Raw genomic sequence first — 23,121 nt, 5'->3', positions numbered from 1 at the left:
CAGCACACTCATTGCCCGCCCGGAGGTAGCGCAACGTTTGGGACTGTGGGCGACCACTGCGGTGGTGATTTCAGCCAGGGAAAATGAGAGCCTTTCGGCCCACGTTCCAGAGGGCTAGCTGCGATTCTAAGTCGCTGCCAAGACCCGGCTTTCGACGACCTTCTCGGCTCTCTGCCAGCCCTAGGCATAAACGACACCCCAGTGCCGCGCTGCCGAGGTCCTTCTCTCGGCTCCTCCAGCCTGCAGGGCTGTCTTCCTCAGCGCCTGATCGCAGGAGGGGCCGTCCAGAGTCCCACGTTTAACGAAAGTGTCGAGATAGGGACTAGCGCGGACTGGACGGCAGAAGGAGGATGGCCCGGACACTGCCGACTGCCAGGCCTGGCAGGCGGAGGCTGGGACACCCCACGGCAGGGGGCGTGAGTCCCGAAGGGAGGCGCGACGAGGGCTGGAGGCTGCGGCCACGGCCATGTGAGAGGGGCTGCCCCGCCGCGGTTCGGCGGACGGCGGACGCCGGGCGGGCGGGGGGCTGGGCCGGGGGCGGGGTGCGCCCGGGGGCGGGGAGGGCCGAGCGGAGGGAGGGCCGATGCCGCCGCCGGCTCTTCCCGGTCGAGGGTTATATAGCGCGGAGCGTGGAGCCCGCTCAGAGGCGGCCGGGAGCGCTCCGACTTGCAAGCGGCGCTGCGCTGTGGAGCCCAGTGCCCAATTGACAGCCGTGGGGAGTGCAGGGCAGGGGACCCGAGACCGCGGGGGCAGCTGCAAGCCGTTGGGCAGCGCTCGACTGCGCCGAGCAAGTCTCCCCTTCGCGGCGCTCCCGCTGCCCCGCACCCCACTCTCCCACCCTTTCGCAACTTGGGTCAAGTTGACAACTCCCGCGGCGGCCGGCCGGCCCGTGCGGTCTCCGCTGCGCGCCCCTCCCCCGGGGTGAGAGGGAGCCGCCGCGCCGGCTCCGGGGACACTCGGGCGGCGGCAGCTTGGCCATGAGGGCAGCGCGCGCCGCCTAAGTCGCGGCTGTCACCGCCGCTGCAGCGGGACCGACCGGCCGGCCGGGCGGGCGCTGCGGGACGGGCAGGCAACCGCCGGCAGGAGGCGCCGAGCCGGGCGGCTGCCGCGGCGGGCACAGCCCGGGGGCCACCGCGCCGAGCCCGGGCGGGAGTGTCCCCGCGCAAGCAGGGAACGGCGCCGCGCACTCCAGCCCGGAGGGCACCTCGAGGGAGGGCGCGGGGCGCAGCCTTCTGCTCTCGGCGGCTCTGACAAACACCCCGGGGGCCGGGAGCCCGGCTGCCCTGCGCGGGGTGGGCGCGGACGCGGACGCTGGACTCGTGCGCGGTTCCGGGCGTCGCGATGAACATCGTGATAGAGTTCTTCGTGGTCACTTTCAAAGTGCTCTGGGCGTTCGTGCTGGCCGCGGCGCGCTGGCTGGTGCGGCCCAAGGAGAAGAGCGTGGCGGGCCAGGTGTGCCTCATCACGGGCGCCGGCAGCGGCCTGGGCCGCCTCTTCGCGCTCGAGTTCGCCCGGCGCCGGGCACTGCTGGTGCTCTGGGACATCAACACCCAGAGCAACGAGGAGACGGCGGGCATGGTGCGCCACATCTACCGCGACCTGGAGGCGGCCGACGCCGCGGCGCTGCAAGGTAACTCGGACCTGCGGGGGATCAAGCCTCTCCCCACCCCCCGAGGCGTCTCCGGGAGGGCCTGAAACCCCACTGTCTGGGTGAGCCCCTCTTGCAAGGAAGAGAAGCACCCCCTCGTCTCCTACGAGTGAGAAAGGAACACGGTCACCTCTGTCTTAGAAGGGGGGGGAAGGTGTGCCGAACCCTTGTCTTCCCAGAGGTCCTGGGGGAAGAATGTCGGGCTTCCTAAACCCTCTGAGGATAGCGAAGGCAGAGCGAACTTGCTAGCACAGGTTTGAATTCTAAAGAAATGCCTCCCTCCGGTTTGCGATGGGGCAATGAAGTGTCTGGGAAGTTATTCTCAGACTCGACTGATGAACGTATCTATATTATTACCGTGGTCTGAATCGCCGAGGCTGGGGCAGCATTGATGATTTCACTATAAGTTTAGCCACAAGAAAATAATTAACATTGTTTCACCAGGGACAAGTAAGTGCTTTAGTTACATACTCAGCCTCATTGAAAGATAGCCTACCTTTCAAAGCGCTTGGAATATTTAAGCCTCATTGTAAATGTATTTCATGTTTTTGATAACCTCAGGAAATCTGCCTCACGGTTTATTTATTAAATAACCTGAATCTGAGATTTTTTTTTTTTTTAAGCCGAAGTGGAGACCATAACCAACCATAAATATTGGTCTAGGAAATTTGGTAATGGCTCTTACTCTTTGATAAAATTTTTCATTTCCAGATAAAACATTGAACTATACCGAGAAGATTAATTTGAGACACCACCCCTCCCCCATATCGATCATTTTTTTCACTAAAACTATTGGCACCTGCCTTTTAGGTTAGAAAATCAAAGGTCAAGAATGTTACATTTTCAACAGTGGTATGGAGAGGTAGCAAATACAGATTATTGTGCTCCCTGCTAAAACCTAAAAGAGAAAAGGTATTCAGAAACCAGGAAAGAGAATTTTGGTTTTTAAATTGAGATCTTATGTGGTAAAATTGCGTATTTACCTGTAAGTTTCATTTATGTGAGGTGCTTCTTGGGAGATCTCAGCTATTCCAGTTAGAACAAACCAGTGACCTCCGTTCTTTCATGAGAAACTTTAGGTTCATTTCTTGGCTTTGGATGACTTCAGACTGTTAACTGCAGTTTTGATTTTTGAGCCTGAAGGAGAGTTTCCATTTTGAGGGTGCCGGTACTAAAAGAGTAAAAGCCGGTTCTGGCCACTGTTCCTCAAAAAAGAGGAGTGTGTAGTGTTTGTGTTTGGGAGGAGGGGGGTGTTACTCTCTGGGCTGAGATCAGTTTTTTCCAGGTGTCTTTAGCTCCAGGAAGCTGTTCCCATGAGGTCTGACTTGTATCGGGCTTGTCACAATTACATGATTTTCCCCTAAGCAAAGCTATCCGGTAAATTGCTGTAATTCCCAAAGACTTTTGGGGGAGGAAGGCAGCTGTAAGTTCAGTCATTGGCAAGCCTCAGGGTGTTAGAAATTTGAAGCTCACTGTAGTATTTTTGTTTTGTGTGATCTTTGTCCTACTGATTGCCATGTGACTCACATTTTGCACCCCCCACCCCCTTCTCTGTTCCATTTTCCCCCCTTCATCTGGACTTCTGAGGACAGCTGGAAATGGTGAGGAAGAAATTCTGCCCCACTGTAACTTGCAGGTTTTTACTTACACCTGTGATGTGGGAAAGAGGGAAAATGTCTACCTGACCGCAGAAAGGGTCCGCAAGGAGGTCGGCGAGGTCTCAGTCCTGGTCAATAATGCTGGAGTGGTCTCTGGGCATCACCTTCTGGAATGTCCCGATGAGCTCATTGAGAGAACCATGATGGTCAATTGCCACGCACACTTCTGGGTAAATATAAACATCCTTGTTTTTACTACTAGGCCCTCCTCAATGAGAAGGTTGGGAAGGAGCAGACTTCAGTACCAGCCTGAAAGACACCTGTACTGTTTCACTGCAAAGCTGCTTTCTAATTCGTTATCTCCCCGTGGTGAATTACACTGCATTGCCAGTTACTATCAAATAATTATTTTCTACCCTATCCCATGCAGTCTTTCTGAAGAGGGTGAAGGACTGAACATTTTGAACTAGTTTTGAAAGATTGCCATAAAAATAACAAGAGGAAGCATAAAACCCTGGGTTTGTTTATTTTACTTTCTGTTGAGTTTGTAAAACATTGGTTGTTCTTATGAATTCCTGAAGTCAGAGTTTAGGCTTCCAAATTACTGCTCAGCCGCATTTTAGAAAGTGCCAGAGATTCTGAGATCAGCATTTGTGGTCCACTGGGAGTGGTCAGGCCACCCTAGCAGTCACTTAACATCCATTGACCATCCACAGGGTCTGTGGCCTTGTCCTGATAGAGTACATGTCAGAACTTTCTCAGCTTACAGGATGCCTCTATTAGGAGAACAGAGGTCACCCTGCTAGGACCACAGAGTCCCTATATGAGGGACAGGAGGACTGTGAGAGGGAACAAGGGACTTAAACCATATCAGCTTCTAGCCATCGGAGCTCCTATAGCATCTAAGGATGAGGGGGAAGGAGGGCCTTCTTGCTCTGGGGACCTAACAGATCCCCGTTTTTTTACCTAAACTTCAGTAATGGAAGGTGTGAAGCTCTGCCCTATAACTCTGCACTGTGGACCTTCTTTATTCTCTTTTTCCCCCCACAGTAATGCCCGTTTACTTTTGTAGACATGTAAGAGCCAATAAAGAAAGGGTAAGGAGATAGGAAATTTCGTTTTGTATTTTCTATAGGCGGATTAGCCTTCTAATGGAACACCACAAAGAACTGTTTCTTCTAAATAGGTCACATTAAACCTCCTTAATTTTTTAGCAACTGCCTACAAACTTAATCTGGCTTTAGAAGTACTTATTCAAATGTTGTTCCTTGAACATCAGACCATTTCTCGGATCCTGAAAGAAGCTTACTTTAATGTTTTATTTTAAAACATGATCTTTATTTAATTCATTTTCAAACCTCTAGAAATGAACACACACATGGTGTGAGCTAACTCATATGAATGCTTTAAATGAGTAAGGAGATTACCAAATGCAGTTTGGCGGGATTTAAGTGTGCTTGTGTACATGGGTGTGTGCACAGGTGTGAGAGAAAGAGTGTGTGTGTGTGTGTGTGTGTGTGTGTGTGTGTGTGTTGTGTGCATTGGGGGTGGGGAACTGAATAAAAGTCCTTGCTGCCATGGGGTGCATAAGAACAAGTGGCAAGTGGCGAGGGGGTGGATCAGGTGAGTAAAGACCGGTAGAAATGAATAAACTTGGCATTATGGTTTATCAAGAATCTTACGTTTTTATAATTCTGAGTAAAACAACCACCATTTGAAATAAGACATATGTCACTTGCAGATGGACTTGTAGTTTTTAGAATAGAATGGTAAGGGTGAAGCGGCCTAAGAAACTCCAGTTGCTCTCGGTCAACTTGTCATCTTTAAATAGATACACAGCCATTGGTAGGCTGGCTAGTTGTGAACCGCCAATACCAGGACTGTTTTTTTCCAATAACCTTTGATTGAGATGATCCTGGGTTTCTGAACTGTAAACTTTTACCTATACTGTGCTCTAAAGTTTAGTCATCTTGCTTGCTTTCTCTGTATGATTATTTTGCCAGATAATAAAATTTCAAACATAACCGCACTTTTAAATCTGCAGTTAAATACCTCAAGAGGAAAGCAGCCTCTCTTCGCTAGACATTCTGTAAAATGAGAGCTAATTGAGAGTGTGTTAAACACAGAAAATCCATAGCTTTGGCCTTGAAAATGCACATCAATTGATAAACTGTGCCTTAACATTAGACTACTTTCTAACCTAAGGAGAAAATTGAATCAAATCTCCAATAGAAGAATGATTGTGGAATTGAACCCATATACTAAGGAGGAACATACCACCTTCCCAGAGTCCTTACTTTGCTTTGAGATGTTGCTTAACTACAGAATTTAGGGAGTTCTTGGAAGCCTTGACGGTAATGACGTCACTTCATATTAAAATATGGGAGGCTCCTGAATTCTCCAGCTGTTTTTCCCCTAAGCATCTAAACTTAAGAATTTATTTTCAATATTGAGTCAGAAAATTCATTTTAGAGTTGGAATTTCTGACTTCTTGCCGAGCCTTATAAACCCTTTAAGAAATTGAGATCTAGCAACTAAAATTTAGAAGAAGGCTTACTATAATTTTTACAGTGATTTGGCAGGGGGTGGGGTGGGAGGTGGGGGTTGTTAGATGATGTAAGAGCTACCTGAATTCAGCTTCCCTTTCAGTAGTCCTCTTAGGCAAAAATGTCTGACAACTGTCTGAAGATATATCAGCATGTGCTGTTTTCCTTCTAAAGAAAATAACCAGTGTGTCTTTTTACTGTATCTGGGTGGGGAGAAGAAGTTGCCCCATACATTTTATTTAAAAAGTAGATCAGCTGAGCAGAGAGTCGTTTAGTCATTTGAACGATTAGTCTTGAGCCAGACTCGTAAGTAGCAGTTGCTGTCTGTTTTCATAAAATACTGAATGGTGTGTTGATCCTGACCCAGCGTTAAAGTCCTATGCAATGAGATCGAAAACCATGTGGACTTCGACTAAAAAGCTGTGGGCCCCCTACTTAAAATCGTTTCTACTACTGCCTCTGCCTTCAAGACCTTCTTCCTCCATTCCGGTACATTTTAAGGCCTAGTACAAGTTCTTAATACAATCTTCCCTCCCCAGTCCAGCCCTTTTCCTGGCATTTTCTAATATTAGAGCCGCAAGTATCTACCTTAGAGATCTTCGAGTCCATCCCGTGTTTTCTGATGAAGCTGCAGTTAAATGGCTTCTCTAAAGCTTTCTCTCTTCTTGCCATTAATGTCTTGCAGCATCTGTTCTTTCTCACCCTTTCTGGCATAGTATGTGCTCTTTGGTTTGTTTGTTTGTTTGTTTGTTTATGCTTCGTGCCCTGAAATTCCAAAATAGATGGCAAACTGTCTGAGGGCAGTTTGTTCTATCCTTCCTGTTTGTTTTCCCCTGCTCAGAATAGGACTCCACTCCTAAGATTCAATGAACATGCAGTAAATGAGTGTTCAATAGGCTAGACTTCTGTTTAAAAATTCAGAAGATCACCTACTCAGGATGCTCACGGGGGCCTGTCTGCTGAAATTTCGAAAGGTAAGCCTTATGGTGGACTGACTAACGCTGTGCAAGATTGAGGAGACCTCAGAATGGGGCTGCTCATATTCATAATGGTTTGTATCTCCTTTTGTTTTGCTACATAACTTTTCCACTCTCCCTGCCCCACCCGGGTGCTCACATTTACTACAGTATATTAAATCTGCTCGTGGGTGCCAGGCTAGCAACTTGAGAAGGCCGGTGTTGATAACCCAGTTGGAAACAAGCTCAAATTGAATATGTGGCAACCATTCCTACCTGTAATTCCCTTCTTGGTTCTGAACCTCATACGGTTTATTTCCCTGCACATTGAAAGTTTCTAAGGGGCTCAGCATTATCCTACCCAGCCCTCCGGTCTGCTGTGATGCTCCCACTTCCAGGATTCTTCTATCACCAGCAGTTCTCCTAGGAACCTTCTCTTGGTCGCCTGTCAAGAAGTGATAGATTTGGGGTAGACTCCAGTCAGTATAATCTGTTATGCAATATTCTCATCAGGGTCAGTGCAAGACCAAGGAGAACATGTGCAACACAATGCACTTTAATGTTGTCATAATCCTAGCAACAATTCACTTAGGCCCTTTCTGTGGCTCCATGGGATACGAAAGCTGGAAAATACCTTGCTCATCTCCTGTGAAACACGGCAAGTCGGCCTCCATACAGGAATTGCAAGCCTGTATTTTCTTCAGAACATGAATATTGCTTCACTTGTTATTTTTTAAGAGGAGTAGAATCTTAGCCTGCCATTTTTACAAGACAGAGTTTATCTGTAGATCATTTTTGGCCCAAGAGCTGCACTTGGCCTTTATACGTGAGCAGCAAATTGATCCCTGATTAACCAAAAGGGGGAAGCAAAAGCATTTAACTCAGGCCTTTTATGTTCTGAAGAAATTTTGCATGGTAAAGGGCTAAATCTGTCAAATAGCAAGTCGGTAATTTACTTCTATTGATATGGTAGTCAGACAAGATAATTGGTAGTTAATTAATAGACCACTTAACTTAAAAGGTTTCACAGTTTTAAAATACTAATTACTGAATTAGGCATTTATCTATATCCAAATGTCTAAAGTCTATTTAGTTAAAATCCATCCAGGAAAAGTAAAAGCCCACCAGCTAGATCTGAGTAATGTAGCACTTAAAGACATTAGTGCTATGGTAGTACCTAATATCTCATGAATGGTCCCTAATCATTCATGTTTAAGTTTCTATTTGATTTACTGGTATTTAATCTCAAGTGCTGTATTGTTCTCTGGTTAGAGAAACCTAGTTTTTTGTTCAAGGTCTCTTAGATTTAGAATTTTTAAAAAATCATTTCTAAAGTATTCATATAAAACTCTTTGGCCAGTTCTTCTTCCTTCAAACCATAATTTTAAGAATTGTTATACCATATATTTTATAAAGTAGTATTTTCCTATCTTAAGGTAGCTACTAAGAAGTTGGAATTCATGGCCAGTTTTTAAGTCTGTACTAGAACTGGCTTCTGTTGCTAAATAAATACCATAAGCTTAAAAATCAAATGTTTGAGCTTCAGAAAGACTTTTTATTTCAACTGAACTGTAAATTGACATGGGGTAAGCATACTTTATCTTATTAATTCTTGTGGTCCTATTTAAAAACATCTCTCAGGTAGCAATCACTTGGATACTTGGGACTGTATCCCTAACATATTCCTATCCCTAACATTTCATAGCCTTGTTTCCTAATACAAAATAAGATCATGTGCCCCTTAAGCCTCGAGTTTCTATATTTGGTATGTTATGTGGTAGGCCCAAATTGCTTCTATTGCTGCTAGAAATCAACATCTGTGGTGTGTTCAAATGTCACTTTACATAACTGGTATGAGCAGGGCACCATCCTATAAAAATCCTTGCAGCATCTTTGATGTGTGTTCGAATCTGTGTCCAGATACGTCAGTGGTTTAGAAAACCACTACGTGGTTTTCACTTGCTAAGTGACCAAGATCATATGAAGAAACGGCAGTGCTCCCCCTCGTTGCCAGTGTGCAGCTTGATCTTTCTACAGAATGTGATCCTATTAACCATCTCTTAAATTCCAGTCTTTAGTTTCCACGATAAGCCCACTTTCTCCTGCTTCTCTTCTGTCTTCCCAAGTCCTCCTGGCCCCCCTACTTCTGAGATGTAATGACTAGTATTACATGCTCAAACCTCTTCTCACTTTGTAACTCTAGCGGGGTAATCTGTTTATTTCAGTAGCTTCATCTAATTTCTGAGACAGTTCCCAAGTTCACACGGCTGTTTTGGCTGTTCCCCTCATTCCTAAAATCAATAAGTCTCAAAACTGAACTAACTCCTTTTTGCCTCTTCTTTAGTCCCCTGGTCTGGCCAGGGCCAGGTTTGGGAACATCAGCAGTATCTTTAATTCTCCATCCTGCCCACATTCATGGGTCCTGACTCTTCTGTTGCTGCCATGTGCTTTGATCTCCTCCTTCCCAGTCCTGTGTCCTCCCCTGTGCTTCCGTTGCCTCTTGTCTGGACTTTGGAAAGAGTGTCTGAACTTCTTTCCCTGTTCCCAGATTTTGCTCTTCAACCTATGATTATCTAAGCAGACTCGAATTTGCTATGTGTGTGCTTAAGGACTATGCTGACAAGAACCTACTCCAAACCTTTGGGTGACTGTATTGTTCACAGCATGAAGTCCAGGCTCATTAACATGGCAGCTTAGATCTTCTAAAGCTGATTTCCACCTGCCTTCCAAATTCATCGCCTATTATGTCTCCTGGTCAGCCCTAAACTCCTGCTGGGCTAGACACCCTGTGCCCCTGAGGGAGCACTGTGCACTCAGCTGTTCCGCCATCTGAGACCTGTCTTACTGGGAGACAAAAGCAGATGAATAGTTTAAACAAAATGTATCACTCCTTCTGGGAAGGAAAAAAATATTCAAAATACTTTCATGTTGACTTAATAGTATCTTCACAGATTAAAGAGGCGGTCCTTGTAGAGTAGTTTAAGTCCTGGTTCAAGGAATGGCCCACTCTTGCTTGCTTATGTGCTATTTATCTCTATTTCTTGAAGCAAATTTGATGTTTGGTCTTTTCTCCCTTGTTATTTCTATATCTAGGACTTCATCCATTATCTGTAGATAACGTAGTAGAAATTAATCTATAGGACACGTCAAAGTAGAAGGCGTTATTTAACCTGGGCTAACACTGATTAAATAGCTTTTTCAGAAAGGCTGAATGGAGGAATGTTCCCTGGGTGGGGCCCTCAGCCATTTATTGCAGGATTGGGTCACAGGGCCTAGAGAAGAGCTACAAGCCCATGGCCAAACTCGTAACTGCTCTCATTCTCCGATTTATTCTCTGCCCTTAGGTTTGTTTTCACCCTAGCCATTTTCAGATTTTTAAGATCTTTGGCAAATTCTAGTGAATTGACTTTAGTTAACTTGAAGTTTAATAATCTCATTTGGGACTTAGAATAATTTTTTGAAGTAGGAAACCCCTTGTATGTTGACTAGCTAAAATTTAAATTTAAAAAAAAAATGTAGGAACACCCCCCTTTTATTAAGCTCCTTTAGTTAAGGAATATTAATAACAGACTCATCTAAGCTTTCTGTTCTGTTTCTTTCAGAAACTAAAATTAAGCCTCATTCAATTATGATAAGTAGCCAGTTTGCCTCCATTTAATCCAGATACCGGCCTATATGGACAGATGTGTAGATGACATGTTTATTTGCTTGTTTTAGAATGCCCAATGAATAATAAGGCTCGTGACTCTGTGCAGTTATAGCCAACAGGCTGAAAAAAGCCCTTTTGAGCCACACTGTTAAGTCCCAAATACCCAGGATGTTTTTGGAACCCCAAATTGTACTATGCTGAATTTCCACTAGGGGGTGTCCCGACAGGGTGGATTTGTATCTTATTTCCTTCTGCACTCATAAGCAGTAATTTTCCTAAGATAAAGGGCCTTTTGTAGCTAATCTTTGGAGTAAGACAAACTCTGATAGTCCTTAAAAAACAGGGAACTACTCCCTGTATCAACTGAATGAGTTAAATCCAATGTTTTGAGCCTGGAACTCTGGGGATCAGATTAAAGTGTGTTAATCTCTCTCGGTTTAATTAGTGATTTTTTTTTTTTAATCTTAGAAGTTTTTAATCTTAGGAGTTAGCTATTCACAGAACTAACCCTTTTTTATAGTTTCTGTTAACTGACCTAAGAAGTTTCTTTTAGGCTGCGACCTCTTTTGTAAGCATAATGGGAAATTAACCCAGAGGATGGAATCTTGTAATTCTTTCTTTGAAAATACCAAGTGGACAGGTAGAGCATACAGCCAATCGTGTGGTAGGGCAGCCTTAGCAAAGTTCCCTGTTTTGTGACCTAACACTGTTAAGATACCGCTGAGCAGAGTAAAGGTTGTCGGAGCATGGCCTTGGGATTTAATCACGATTACCCTGACACATTTGGCCAGCCAGTCAGTCCCCGTCCGCCTGGGTTTGCAGGCTTACACCATCCCAGCACTGGAGGGTATGCCTTTCAACACGAGGAATGCTAACACCGTTTACTTGATCTTACCCAGCATGGCCCTTTCTTGAATTCCTTTTTCTTTTTACTTTATTTGTCAATTCTCTTAAAAACTCAAGTTCACACCTGTCAGGGACCATTTTCCTAAATGCTCTGAAACTAAAATTAAGTGAACCACGGGGAAAAATTGAATATCCTCTCATAATGATCATAAAACTTTCAACACTGCAGCAAATGCTGCTAGAATATTTAACAAGTGAGGGCAATTACTGCCGCAACCTTGAGTGCTGTCAAATTAGCCCAACTGACAAGCCACTTACAATGAGTTCACATTCGGAAACAAAACATTACTTGGTCTGTGAAACTTTCAAGGATCACACAAAGTTATGTGTGAAAGATGGCAACTGTGTTAATGTTGTAAAGGTTGTTTTTTGTTGTCATTGTGTGGTTTTGTTTTTGTTTTTGTTTTTTTGGTTGTAGGCTTTTTTGTTTATTGGTTTGGGGAAACTGTAGTGTTTCTCATTTGCTACTTGCATAAAATGTGAATTTCTTGCCTTTCTTTCAAATAGCTTGGTACTGGAATCTTTAAATATTAACAAGGTTCAGCTCCTTGGTGTTATTCTAAACAATGGGGCTCAAAATAACACTTCCCAAATCCGTGTAACTGGGAAAATATTTGTGGTGTAACTTATGTAAGCACATGGGTATTTTGAGGACAAGTGAAACTTAAAATTCAAAGCCTGAATTTTCCCACCTGCAAATTGCACTTAACGTACTGCCCCCTACTGATTTCTCAAGGATTTTTAAAAATGGGATAGTTCTACAGTCTCTTGGAAAAAAGAAATACCAGGTCAAATAAATTATCTTAAAATAGTTCTGTACCACCTTTTAGTATTATGTCTGCCAGACTTTTCTCTGCCAAGCGTTATTAATTTATCTTTTTAAAATCACTGTTGTCTACTCCTAGTGAAAGAGGACTAAAGGAGGGATTAGAGAAGAGGTGTCACGGAAAGCATTTTTGTTTCCCAGCATCGTCTAGGATTCTGGGTGAAAGGGGTCAGGGCAGCCGAAGCAGATGCTCAGCTCTATGGTTTTTGAGGCTGCTTCTGGTGGTCAGGTAGTGGGTTTCTGCCGGAAGCGTGGTCTGGTGCTGCCTGGAGGGCAGGGAGGCCTGGGAGCCATACAAAGGAAGAACCAGGAATTGCAGGAACTTGAAGAAACAACATAACCAAAAATAGATAGCACTTATAACCAAAAGAGCCTATAAATATATGCTTAATGAGCCTGGAGTGCATTTACCAGTACTTTTATATAGCACTTAAATTTTACAGACCCTTTCATAAACACTCTTCTCTCATTTGAGCCTCAAAGCAACTCTGAATTAAGTAGAGCCATTATCCCCATTTTTATGGATGAGGAAACAAATGAGAGAGGTTATAGGAATTGCCTAAGGTCACCCCTGGGGAAAGAGGAAGCTAGGATTCAGTCCCTCATCCTAGGACTTTAGTTTAGAATCTCTACAAATACTCACCCGAGCTACTTGTTCAAAGCTAGTAGATTTTCCTGTGAGTCACTTATGCTTTTGCCCTTTGGTATAATGAAAGAATCCACCTTCAAATGTTGATTTTTTTTTTTTTTAAACTAGCATAGTTCATTTAACAATGACTAATGGACCCTAGCTTCAGAAAGTTTGCTCTATAAATTATACAAGAATGTGAAATTCTAGACCAAAGAACCAATACTACACTAGAATTTTATTACTAAAGGCCAGTTCAAGTGTTTTTCTGTGCTATTTCTGTAATTTTCCATGGTTCACATCTGAGATGGTTACTTCATTGAGATGACTGTAGGATATTCTTGGTCACTTAGCTTCCTTGCTTTTCCTAATTCACATGTCAGCACTGAGAAGCTGGACACAAAAAGTAGTGAATAAACACGGCACTTCAACAAGATTTGGCTGCGCAAATTTCTATTAACACTTGGTGCCAAAATGTCAGTAACAGGATGGTTTTAGTTTTTTGGTTTTTGTTGTGATTTTTTTTAAAGCTTATCTCCTAGAAAATGTAAAAGCTTTATTCTGTTACATAATAATCTTAAGGGATTAGAATTCCAGAAAACTCCATAAGCTTTGCATTTTAGAAATGCTAATCACGGATTTTCAAAATGAGGCAGTTTTGCCCAGTTGATGGCATCCAGACTTACAACCCAAGCATCTGATTTGTAAAGGCCTAATTTTTTTCCTAGGTGTGATTTCCTCACAGGCTTACCAAAGCATGAAATTTTCAGAAAGTTAAATGAGAAAAACGAAACAGGTAAAGGCTGAGGCTGAAAGACCTTGTCTTGAAAGCCGAGCCTTCAAAACCTCTGTGGATGTGGGGAGAGGACTTTGACGCCTTCTCTGTCTGTGTTTGTGAGCTTGTTCTAATGGCTATGGGGGTGACTTAGTCCCTTTACACTGTTGGAACAGAATGCCAGACACTGGGTGCGTTACTGACAACAGAAATTTATGTCTCACTATTCTGGAGGTTGGAAGTTCCAGAAGATGAGGGTGCCAAGCAGATTCGGTCTCTAGGGAGGACCTACTTGGTTGGTAGACAGCTGTCTGCTGAAACCTCACACGGCAGAAGGGGTGAGGGATCTCTCTGGGGCAAAGAGCGCTGATCCCATTCCTGAGGGCTCCCAAAGGCCCCCCTTTCTAACACCATCACAATGAGCATTAGATTTCAACATGAATTGTGGCGACACAAGCATTCAAATGACAGCAGAGGGCCTTGCTGGTGCTGAAAATGGATCCACGGCAAATACACAGAGAAGTCGTCTGTAAATGCTCTCATAGTTGTCTGTAGAAGGCTCTGGGCAAGTTTGTTTGGTTTGAACCAACCTTATCTTAAAAACATTGTTGGGGAAACGGTGTGGGGAGTGAAGAGTGGGGCTTCCCAGTCTCTGGTATCCTGGTTCAGAGAACACCGGTAGGCTAAAGGGTAGTGAAATCTTGCAGTTTTGCTGAGCTTCTAGGAGAAATTGATCTGAAGCCACTTGAGGTTTAAAGTGGATTCCCCAGGTCACCCTAGAACCTTGTACTCAGCCTGCATTTCAGGGCAGTGGTGACAGCAGCAGCACCTGGCAGGCTACACGGTAGGGAAGCGGACTCTCAGGCCCCCTCCCAGACCTACTGGATCAAAATCTGTATTTGATTCCAGATCCCAGGTGGTTCTCTGGCACATCACATTTTGAAGAGGAACTGGTCTTGAATGTGCATTTTCCTTTCCACTTTCTCAGTATTCTCCTTCCTGCGGCCTTCTTGTTTTTCTTTCCTGAGCTAATCAGCCCTTTAGGAATCTCGTAGACAAGAAAAATGCCAGACCACACACTCTGTTCCAATCCTAGTCTATGTTTATTTATTTATTTATTTTGTTTGGATTCCGGTCCAGTGTCAAAAAAGGAAGGGTGCAGGTGCTAGCTTGCTCACCATTCCCCTTGGTGACTGTGCCCGGAATGGAGTTTCCAAAGCCATAAGTATCATGAAAGAAAGTCAAGACCCTTCAGGGAAGAGATACATTCTTCCCACCCAGGAAGTGAGTTACCACCTTGCCTATTGTGTATACCCCTTCCTCCACTCCTGGCCCTGGGGTATCATTGGCTTCCGGTGTTGACTGACAGAGAGCATGGTGTCTCATCCACTTGTGATACCTAAGGGGAAGTCTTCCTTTTTAGTTTTCACAATTTAATAAAGTTTTAGGTGGGTTAGCCAGAATTGTGATTGACAAGTGATTACTGCTGTCTTTTAATCCACTTTAGTCTTCTTCTCCGAATCAGCAATTATTACCCTTGAAGATATTTCTTAATTTCGTTGTGGAGTGGTAGTTCAAAGGCATGAACATATAACCTAAAGCTGATGGGCTTTTGAGCCCAAATTTAAGTTGTGAGGTTTTTTTAAAAAGCCCAGGATGCCTTCCAAACCTAGAAAAATAATCATTACATTACAAGAACTTAGAAAAGTTCTTAGAAAACAAGAACTAAAGCTTAGAAAAAATCATCACTGGACTGTATGGAACTTGATTTGCTACCGTGCATTTCTTTCAGAGGTTCACAAAGCTTTCTCTTTAACAGTGCCTGATACAATATAGGTACCCCTTAGACTCCTATATAATGAGTAAATTCTGTGTTGCTACCATGCAAGCTTAAGAATAAAATAAGTTTTCAGGAGTAACCTCTTGCTTATATCTTTATATTTCATTTAGGTAAAGATTTTAGTTTTTTAAAGACTCCGCAGTAAGCAAACGAGGAAGCGAGGGAGAAGTTACTCTATTTAGACATATGAAATACAAAGGATGTTGGAAGGTGATCCTGAGGACATTGTTGGGTAAAGCTGTTGGAATGGGGGCAGGAGGGACAAAGGAGTCCTGCCCCTTCGGATAGCCTGAGCAGTGGCCGAGCCTGTGTGCAGTGTTTATGCCTCACGGAAGCGGTTACTAGTCACTGGAGCAGAACCGAAGCCTCTGCCCTTTGGAAGATCTGTCTTTATTACAGTTTCTGAGATGTGATTTGAGTCTGGGGCAAAGCAAAGGGATTAATGACAAAGTGTTGTTTAGCAGACTATTTGGCTGCAATTTTGTGGGTTATTTCATTATTCTATAAAGCATTATTAAATAGGGAAAGGACCCTGAGCTTGAAGGAGATCATGGAGCACTACTTTGATCATCTAGGACTCAGCCAGGGGGAGGGTCCAGGAAAATAGCACTTCAAAAACTGTGTTCAGCATTCAGTTTCCTTCAACATTCTGAGCTTCTGTGAACTCAAATGAAACACAGAAAAACGATTATTTTGCAGAGAATGTGTAATTTCATTAATATGTAAGAGGCATAAATTCAAGTTACATTATTTTAAGAGGCACAGTCATGACATCATATAAATGTTTAATGAACAGATTTTTACTGCTCACCAGCTGCTGGCCTCTGTACTAATGGAACTGACACCTTGCTGAGTCATTTATGAGAGTCTTATGCAAGGTACACCACAGTGTTACAACTTGTATTTCCAACGCGTGGTAGGAATCTAAGAAAGAATTATTGGACATAAGTCGTCGTAACATTTTTGAACAAATGGAGAACATCCTCTTTTTGTCTCACAGATGAGTTAAAAATCAGGACTCAAAGAGGTCAAGTAACAAGGATGGACAGTTGATTGGCAGCTGGGACCATGTGGTTTTTGGACTCCAAAAACCAGTGTCCTTTCCAGACAGATTGAGTTTTAAGTCACCTCCTTTCCAGTATTTCTGCATAGCAAACTCTAAAACGCAAGGGAATGTTGGTGTCTGAGTGGCTGCCTTGGGCTAGATTCATCCTGTGCTTTAGCAGTGGGAAGGCAAGTTAATGAAGCATTTATTTTTGCTGAATAACTAATGGTGTCATCATCTAGGTGTTCATTTGAAAAGCCTCACTCTTTTATTAGCTTCTTGGTTGCAGGGCAACTGGAGGAGTGTACTAGTGCATGTGTGTTAAGCATTAACTGCTGATGCCTTCAAATGTTAAACTAATCCCTGTAGCCTCAAAATAATAGAAGCATGGTAGATGTCACATTGGTAAGAACTCGGGAGCTAGGACACACTCTTTAGTTTCTTCTAGGTGACTAAAGACAGAGTGGTGTGTGTCAAGCTGCTAAGAGATTTTGATGAACATTTTGTGAAGTCTGAGGGAGCAGTTCCAGGCTTTACTGTCTTGGGGGCTCTGTTGCTTGATTTGTTGGGAGAATTTTCCATCTCTACAAACACACCCAACTAGGAGAAAAGGGGGAAAAGCTGTCATTCAGTTCCATGAATTTCCGAATTTGTGCTGTCAAACCCAACTAAAATACTTCAAGTCAGTATCTTGTTAGCATGTATAGATTTAGTTTTTAATTCCTAATTAAAGATAATTTTATAATGAAAAATTTTAACTATCACGTTCTGGCATCAAAGTGAAATTTCTTAAATTTGACAGTCAGTGTGTTTACTAAGCAGATAACCTTTAGATCTACAGAATTAGGAGTATTTATTTAGCCATACGTTCCTTTCCCGGGATAGCTTTTGGGGGTATGTCACCATTTTACCATCTTTAAACACGCTAGCGATTTCTCCTCCTCACCTTTTTGACACCATTCTCTGTATTTGCACAGCTCCTTCGACAGTTTGTACTAAATTAAATCCCAGTTTTCCAGGAGCAGTGACTTAGTGTTCAGAGATGAGTGCCACCAGATGTCATTTTAGCCTTGTAAATAAGCAGTATGTTCCTTTGTGATTCTATAAAGATAAGTTACTCTGGTAGCAACGGAGGCAGAAGGAGCAAAACACCAACTAGAATTGTTGGACCACCTGGAGAGGTGCTAAGAGGATGTCCAGTTATATGTTCTTTGTTCAGTGGAGTCTTAATTGTCGTTTTCAGTTTGGGGTTTTTTCCCTCAAATTGTTTATATACTACTGTTATTTGGAGATTCTGAAAATCCTTATACATCAGAAAACAATTATGTATGTGCTGATGGTGCTAATCCTTTTCCCATCATAATGTGATTTTAAAAGATGGCTTTTCTGGAATTGACCAGAAGACAGTTATGCAAACACACAACAATACAGTATGTGGCCTTTTTCTTCAAGAAATTAACATGGCTTTTTCGTGTGTCCATTAACGTGGAATCGCTTACAAATACAGAGAACACATTCTGGGTGTTTTAGCTACACCTTTAAAATGTCATCAGTCTTGAACATTTCAAAAGCCAGACTTTGCCGGATACCACATTTCTTCACATTCTCTTTTGTTTAACTTTCGGCTAATTAGCCCTGACAGTGCAGCTGCAGGCCCTGCATCCCAGTGTGTCATTAAGAGCACAGAGAATGATCTGGGGGTTTACAACTGTTGGAAGTTAATTTGGCGTAAACCTAACTTTCAAAGATTTCTCGAGATAGAACATGTCATGTCTATGTCCAGTCACACTTCTGTTTCAGAAATTCTTGTTTATATTATAAATATGACCTTTACAGTTATCTTTCAAAGTGCCCAGGGCTTTGAAGAGGAACCCTGAGGAGCTATAGTGACATTAGACTTAAGTATGTTTCATAAGAACGTCAGGGTCCTTGACAATGTCCTTCCCCCACTCCTTCTTTTTTTCTTTTTAGTCACATAGCAACCCTGTCAGCTGGTGGCCGATTATGGTATTGGAGTCTTGTGATAAAATTACTTGTGGGTGTGCAAAGGTCCATCTCCACACTTTTTAGCCAGAGTTCATTATTGAGATGTTCTCTTTTTTCCAGATAAAATGATCCCTAGGTCCATTCCAACTTCAAATTCTCCCACTGGCCATACCAGTTAGTGCATATGGGTTGCTGACTCTGAGATACCCTAGATCAAGAGTCAGCCGTCTCTTCCTGAAGAAGAACTACAAGGCCTCCTCTGTTTCACAGACATTTGAACAAAAAGACATAGCGATGGAGTACTTCTCTGGCTCAGGTTAAGCATCTAACTAACCTTGCCAGCCACCAAACTCCATACTTTAGACATCCTTGTACTAAGTGGTCACTTATGATCCAAGTAATCCTTCCTTATAGTGGGGACGACACAGCAGTCCAGGTGTTCAGTCAGCGATCTTGAGTTTCCTCTTTCAGATTCACTAATGGCGGCACACGCAAGGATTTATACTTAAGCCATTTGGGTGTACTCTCAGATTTGCCCTTGATGTTCCTTTAATGACTCTTTGAGACAAAGTTAAAGATCATGAACCTTAGCTTGAACTGACTGGTGTCATGGCAACTAACACTTCACCTTTCACTGGTCCCCATCTCGTACATGTTACAATATTTGTGCGCATTAATAATTCATTGCAAAGTGCCAGATTTCTTTGTGCTGTCAAACTGTGTCAGGGACAGAATATGCTGTATCTCAGATGTCATCTACCAGACTGTTGAGGGCAAGAGTAATTAGAAAAGAAAACTAGTCAGGTTACTTGGGAAGATTCCTGAAAATATGATGCTTTCTAGCCACTCATTTACAGCATTTTCCCTGTAAAGTAAGGGATAGAATTAGTGTTGATCAAAGTTTATTTGGTAATGTGCCGCAGACATTAGGCAGGACTTGGGGCTGTGGAAATAAGGCACGAACAGTAATTGCTTGCCTCCATTCGGGCAGCAAAGGAAAATGATTAACAGCCTTCATGCTCAGTCACATGGATCAGGCTCCAGCATGAGCCCTGAAACCCCAAGTTTAAAAAAACAAACAAACAAACAAAAAAACCAATGGTCCTGATGTGAATGCTCTTATCCCAGGCTTGCCTTTGCCTGGCACATGGGAGCTGAGTGTTTGAGCCCAGCCTTAGAAGACTAGTCTGGGTTCCCTGCCTGACCCTGGTCTTGGATAGCTTTTTTCACCTCCCAATTTCCTGAACCTTGTTGGTTGTGCTCAACATTGATAGCAGTTGTTGTGATTGTAGTATTAGACCTATGATCGGTGTGCTTCCTAAATGAAGAAAATAGGCCTTTGTCTTAGGATGGAGAAAATGCAAGGAGACATTGGATTTCATTTGTACAGCAGGCTGTGTTTGTCCCTAATTATGCACAGAAATCACATATTTTAAACTAGACACTGACCTGCCACCTTTTTTTTTTTTTAATTCTTCCTCTCTGCAGAAAGCTTTGTATTAAAGCAAACCTGTGTCACAGTCTACTAGTTACTCAAAGTGAAGCATATTTCGCTGAAAAATGTTTACAACCCACAGTTGGGGAAGATTTTGGTCACTTAGCCATATTTAGATTCTTTTGTTTCTCTTTTTCTTTTTAATACAAAACCAGTAGCTTGAATGTCCCTCCAGACTACTTGGAAGGAGAGCAAGGGGGTGAGGAAAGCAAGCCCAAGTCACATTTTTTAGAACACGCAGCCAGAGCACCCTGTGCATAAACTAGAGCTCTTATACTGGATACACTGATTTAACAGGGTTCAGTGCTGGGAAGTATGAATTCTGCATAGAGACAGCCACAAAACCAGCTCCCATTCTAGCCATCATTGCTTGGCCACATCATTAAACAGTACCTGCATGTAATAGATGTTCAAGAAATAATCGCTGAAGGAGGAAGTTCATACCACAGACTAATTTCAGGACAAGGGGAGGGGTCATTAATCAGTTTCAGAACCATGCAACAAATTAAACTGAAAAAACAGCTAGGAACTTGTTAATCTTCTATCACCTACCTTTATGTGGTGCTGGGGATCTGGATTAGTCATTTAGCACCTGCAGGCAACAGCATTGCACAGGAGTCGGGGTGGGGGGGGGAGGTCATTAGTGCCAGTCCGCTCGGGTGTCCGTGTGTTTCCAGCCAGGGCCAGCCGCCGGCTAGAGCGGGTAGTCACTGGCCATGTGAACAAACAGGGTCAGGGATTAAGCAGCAAATTCTTACCGGTGTTGTATATTGTGTATAATTTCTTAGGATTTAATATTGAGACTCCTCACTTAAGAACTTAACAGTAGGATCCTTTGTACTAAATCTATCCCTGTCTTCCAAGACTAGGCAAACTTTGAATACTGAGAAATGCTCTCTGAGTCGCATCACGAACACATTTTATATTTTTCTAACTAATCTGGGAACAATCATAACCAGCTACTTAAAAGAAGCCTTACAGACTTGGTTACTTAAAGATATGTTTTCTTATTTAGATTGGAATGTATATCTTTCTTTATGATATTACCTTATTGCAGTTCTGTGATATGATAGCCATATATAAGCCGGAGAGCCAAAAATTGAACATATAAGCAGTCACCCGAAGGGCCAGGTCTTGCCTTTTTTGGCTACCAAGCACACCAAAATAATAATTACTCTTCCTAACTACCCTAACCATTCCCACTTACTGCTGCAAAGAAGTAAAATCCGGCTGAACGTGTGTCTCTCTTCCATCCAGCAGCAAGCCCGGTCTCTGAAGTTCACAGGAACATTGTTCACATTCACTCCTCCACTGTCCCCATCACAGGGCGATAGTTCTCCCACGATCTTTGAAAGAAGAATCAGTGGCCTCCAGCTTAGTCTGAGGCAGCCAGGCAAATACATCTAAAACAATCAATCAATATATCTCAAAACATGGAATTGTATGTTACAGGGAACGGTCCTGACCATATGTCTTAAAGAAATACAAACAAAGTCAAGGTGGTGCAGAATGATATAAAGGCTCCACACCTTCAGTAGAGAATTATTTGGAAGCTCTTGTGACATATGCATGTTGAAAAGCGCAGGAGGCTTTGTAAACATGTGATTAATATTATACTTCAAATTACGTGGGAAGTAGATTGTCAGAGAGGAGATGAGTTCACAGGTAAAACCTGGTGGGTGAGAATAAGTGTGCTCTGGGGGACCACAGTGAGGGGACCCAGACAAAGGGTATGAGTTGGGGTGGGGGGAGTCGTTGCATGATGGTCAGGAGTCAGACTGTGGAAGACCTTGGGATACTTCGCAGCCATTCATCTGGCATCTGTGTGCATCATGGATTGGAATGCAGAGAAACTTCAAAAGAAATGGAATGACTGTTTTTGATCTTGTACGTGCAAAAGTTATTGTAACAAATTAGATATTTATGCAAAAATTCAGTGATCCCTCAGCCAGGAAATCCTCAGAAAAGGGTATGCAAGTCTCCTTTAAGTCCACTGTGTATTGTTTGGGTTCTTTTAACTTCATAAATCATGGGGAAGCTGTGTTGGCAGTGGGATATAACTCAACAGTAGACAGATTGCTCTTTGCTGCTTTCTTTTAAGAAGCAGGTTATAAAACTGTTGGGAGCCTGGTAGAGTAGTTAATAGATCATCTTAAGCAATTTGAAGTAATTTTTTTTTTTTTTTTTTTTAAATACAGCCTTGTGTCTTGAAGGCAAAAGAGCCAGAGGGGGAAGAAAGAGTTTAGTGAATAAGAAATCAGTACCTGGGGACGCCTGGGTGGCTCAGTTGGTTGGACGACTGCCTTCGGCTCAGGTCATGATCCCGGAGTCCCGGGATCGAGTCCCACATCGGGCTCTCAGCTCCATTGGGAGTCTGCTTCTCCCTCTGACCTTCTCCTCGCTCATGCTCTCTCTCACTGTCTCTCTCTCAAATAAATAAATAAAATCTTTAAAAAAAAAAAATTTAAAGAAATCAGTACCTGGGTCTATTGCCTTGTAAGTGTCATGTGCTTAGCTACACTGAGTGGCGGGTCACCTGCTTCTGTGGACAAGTCACTGCCCTGTAAGCCCCCCAGGGGAGTGTGGTTATTTAGAATGCTGTAAGCTCCTGTCGGTTAGCACAGGACACATTTCTCATGATGAGCATCCTGTACTTTTATCTTGCATTTTTACATCCTGAAATACTTTACCTCCTGCTAGTGCGCTTTGGTGAAGCGTTGGATGCTGGAAGATGATGCTGGAAGATCTCTTCATTCACAGGTCCCTTCCTGTTTAGACCTAGCTGTAAGGTAGACATTAATGCAAGGCACTTAATCCCGGGTAAGCTGGAGGTCCCTCACAGACGGTGAGATAGCTGTGTTAAAGTGTCAGGAGCATGAAAAGATCCCTGACCTGGGAGTAGTTTAGATTAGCAGATAACTATCACTTGAAAGGTGATAAAGAGCCTCCGACTGATGGCTTTCTTTTCATCTCTGGTGCTTGTCCCCAAAAGCTCTTGTGTTACAAGTCTGGTTGGTCACGGCTCCACACCGATGATACGGTGTTATGCTAACCAGACACTCAGAGGATCTACTCTTTTAGTAAATGTATAAGATCTTGAAACAAGTCGGAAAATGTACCATTATGTGGGTAAAACTGATTTTATCATGTGGCTAGAACATAGCGTAGGATTGGTTTGTAAATGAAATTCACAGTGTCTGTTCTAATCCTTGACTCTACTCTT

At 43.3% G+C, this 23,121-nt stretch overlaps 1 protein-coding gene and 1 long non-coding RNA gene across 3 annotated transcripts in view; one reads left to right on the top strand and one right to left on the bottom strand.

The window, feature by feature from the left end:
* The first annotated feature begins 13 nt into the window (after window positions 1-13).
* Window positions 14-23,121, top strand: part of RDH10 (retinol dehydrogenase 10) — a 28,028-nt gene continuing 4,920 nt past the window's right edge. Inside the window, exons 1-3 of one of the 2 annotated variants that reach the window (XM_082719866.1) lie at window positions 14-468; window positions 1,382-1,630; window positions 3,241-3,476. In XM_082719866.1, the coding sequence (XP_082575992.1) occupies window positions 351-468; window positions 1,382-1,630; window positions 3,241-3,476 (603 nt within the window). In that variant the 5' untranslated portion in view covers window positions 14-350. Of the gene's footprint in view, window positions 469-1,075; window positions 1,631-3,240; window positions 3,477-23,121 lie in introns of those variants that run through there. The other variant, XM_082719867.1, reaches the window with a different exon arrangement.
* Window positions 17,792-23,121, bottom strand: LOC309859255. The gene is made up of 3 exons (XR_014308644.1): window positions 22,379-23,121; window positions 21,106-22,162; window positions 17,792-20,608 (listed from the first exon to the last, which is right to left on the bottom strand). It is a non-coding gene; the product is annotated as an uncharacterized lncRNA (long non-coding RNA).

Source organism: Mustela nivalis (assembly GCF_964662115.1).
Source record: "Mustela nivalis genome assembly, chromosome: 2".
NCBI classification, from domain to species: domain Eukaryota; kingdom Metazoa; phylum Chordata; class Mammalia; order Carnivora; family Mustelidae; genus Mustela; species Mustela nivalis.
Note: the sequence above shows the minus strand (reverse complement) of the source record. Positions and strands in the feature narration are given on the sequence as shown.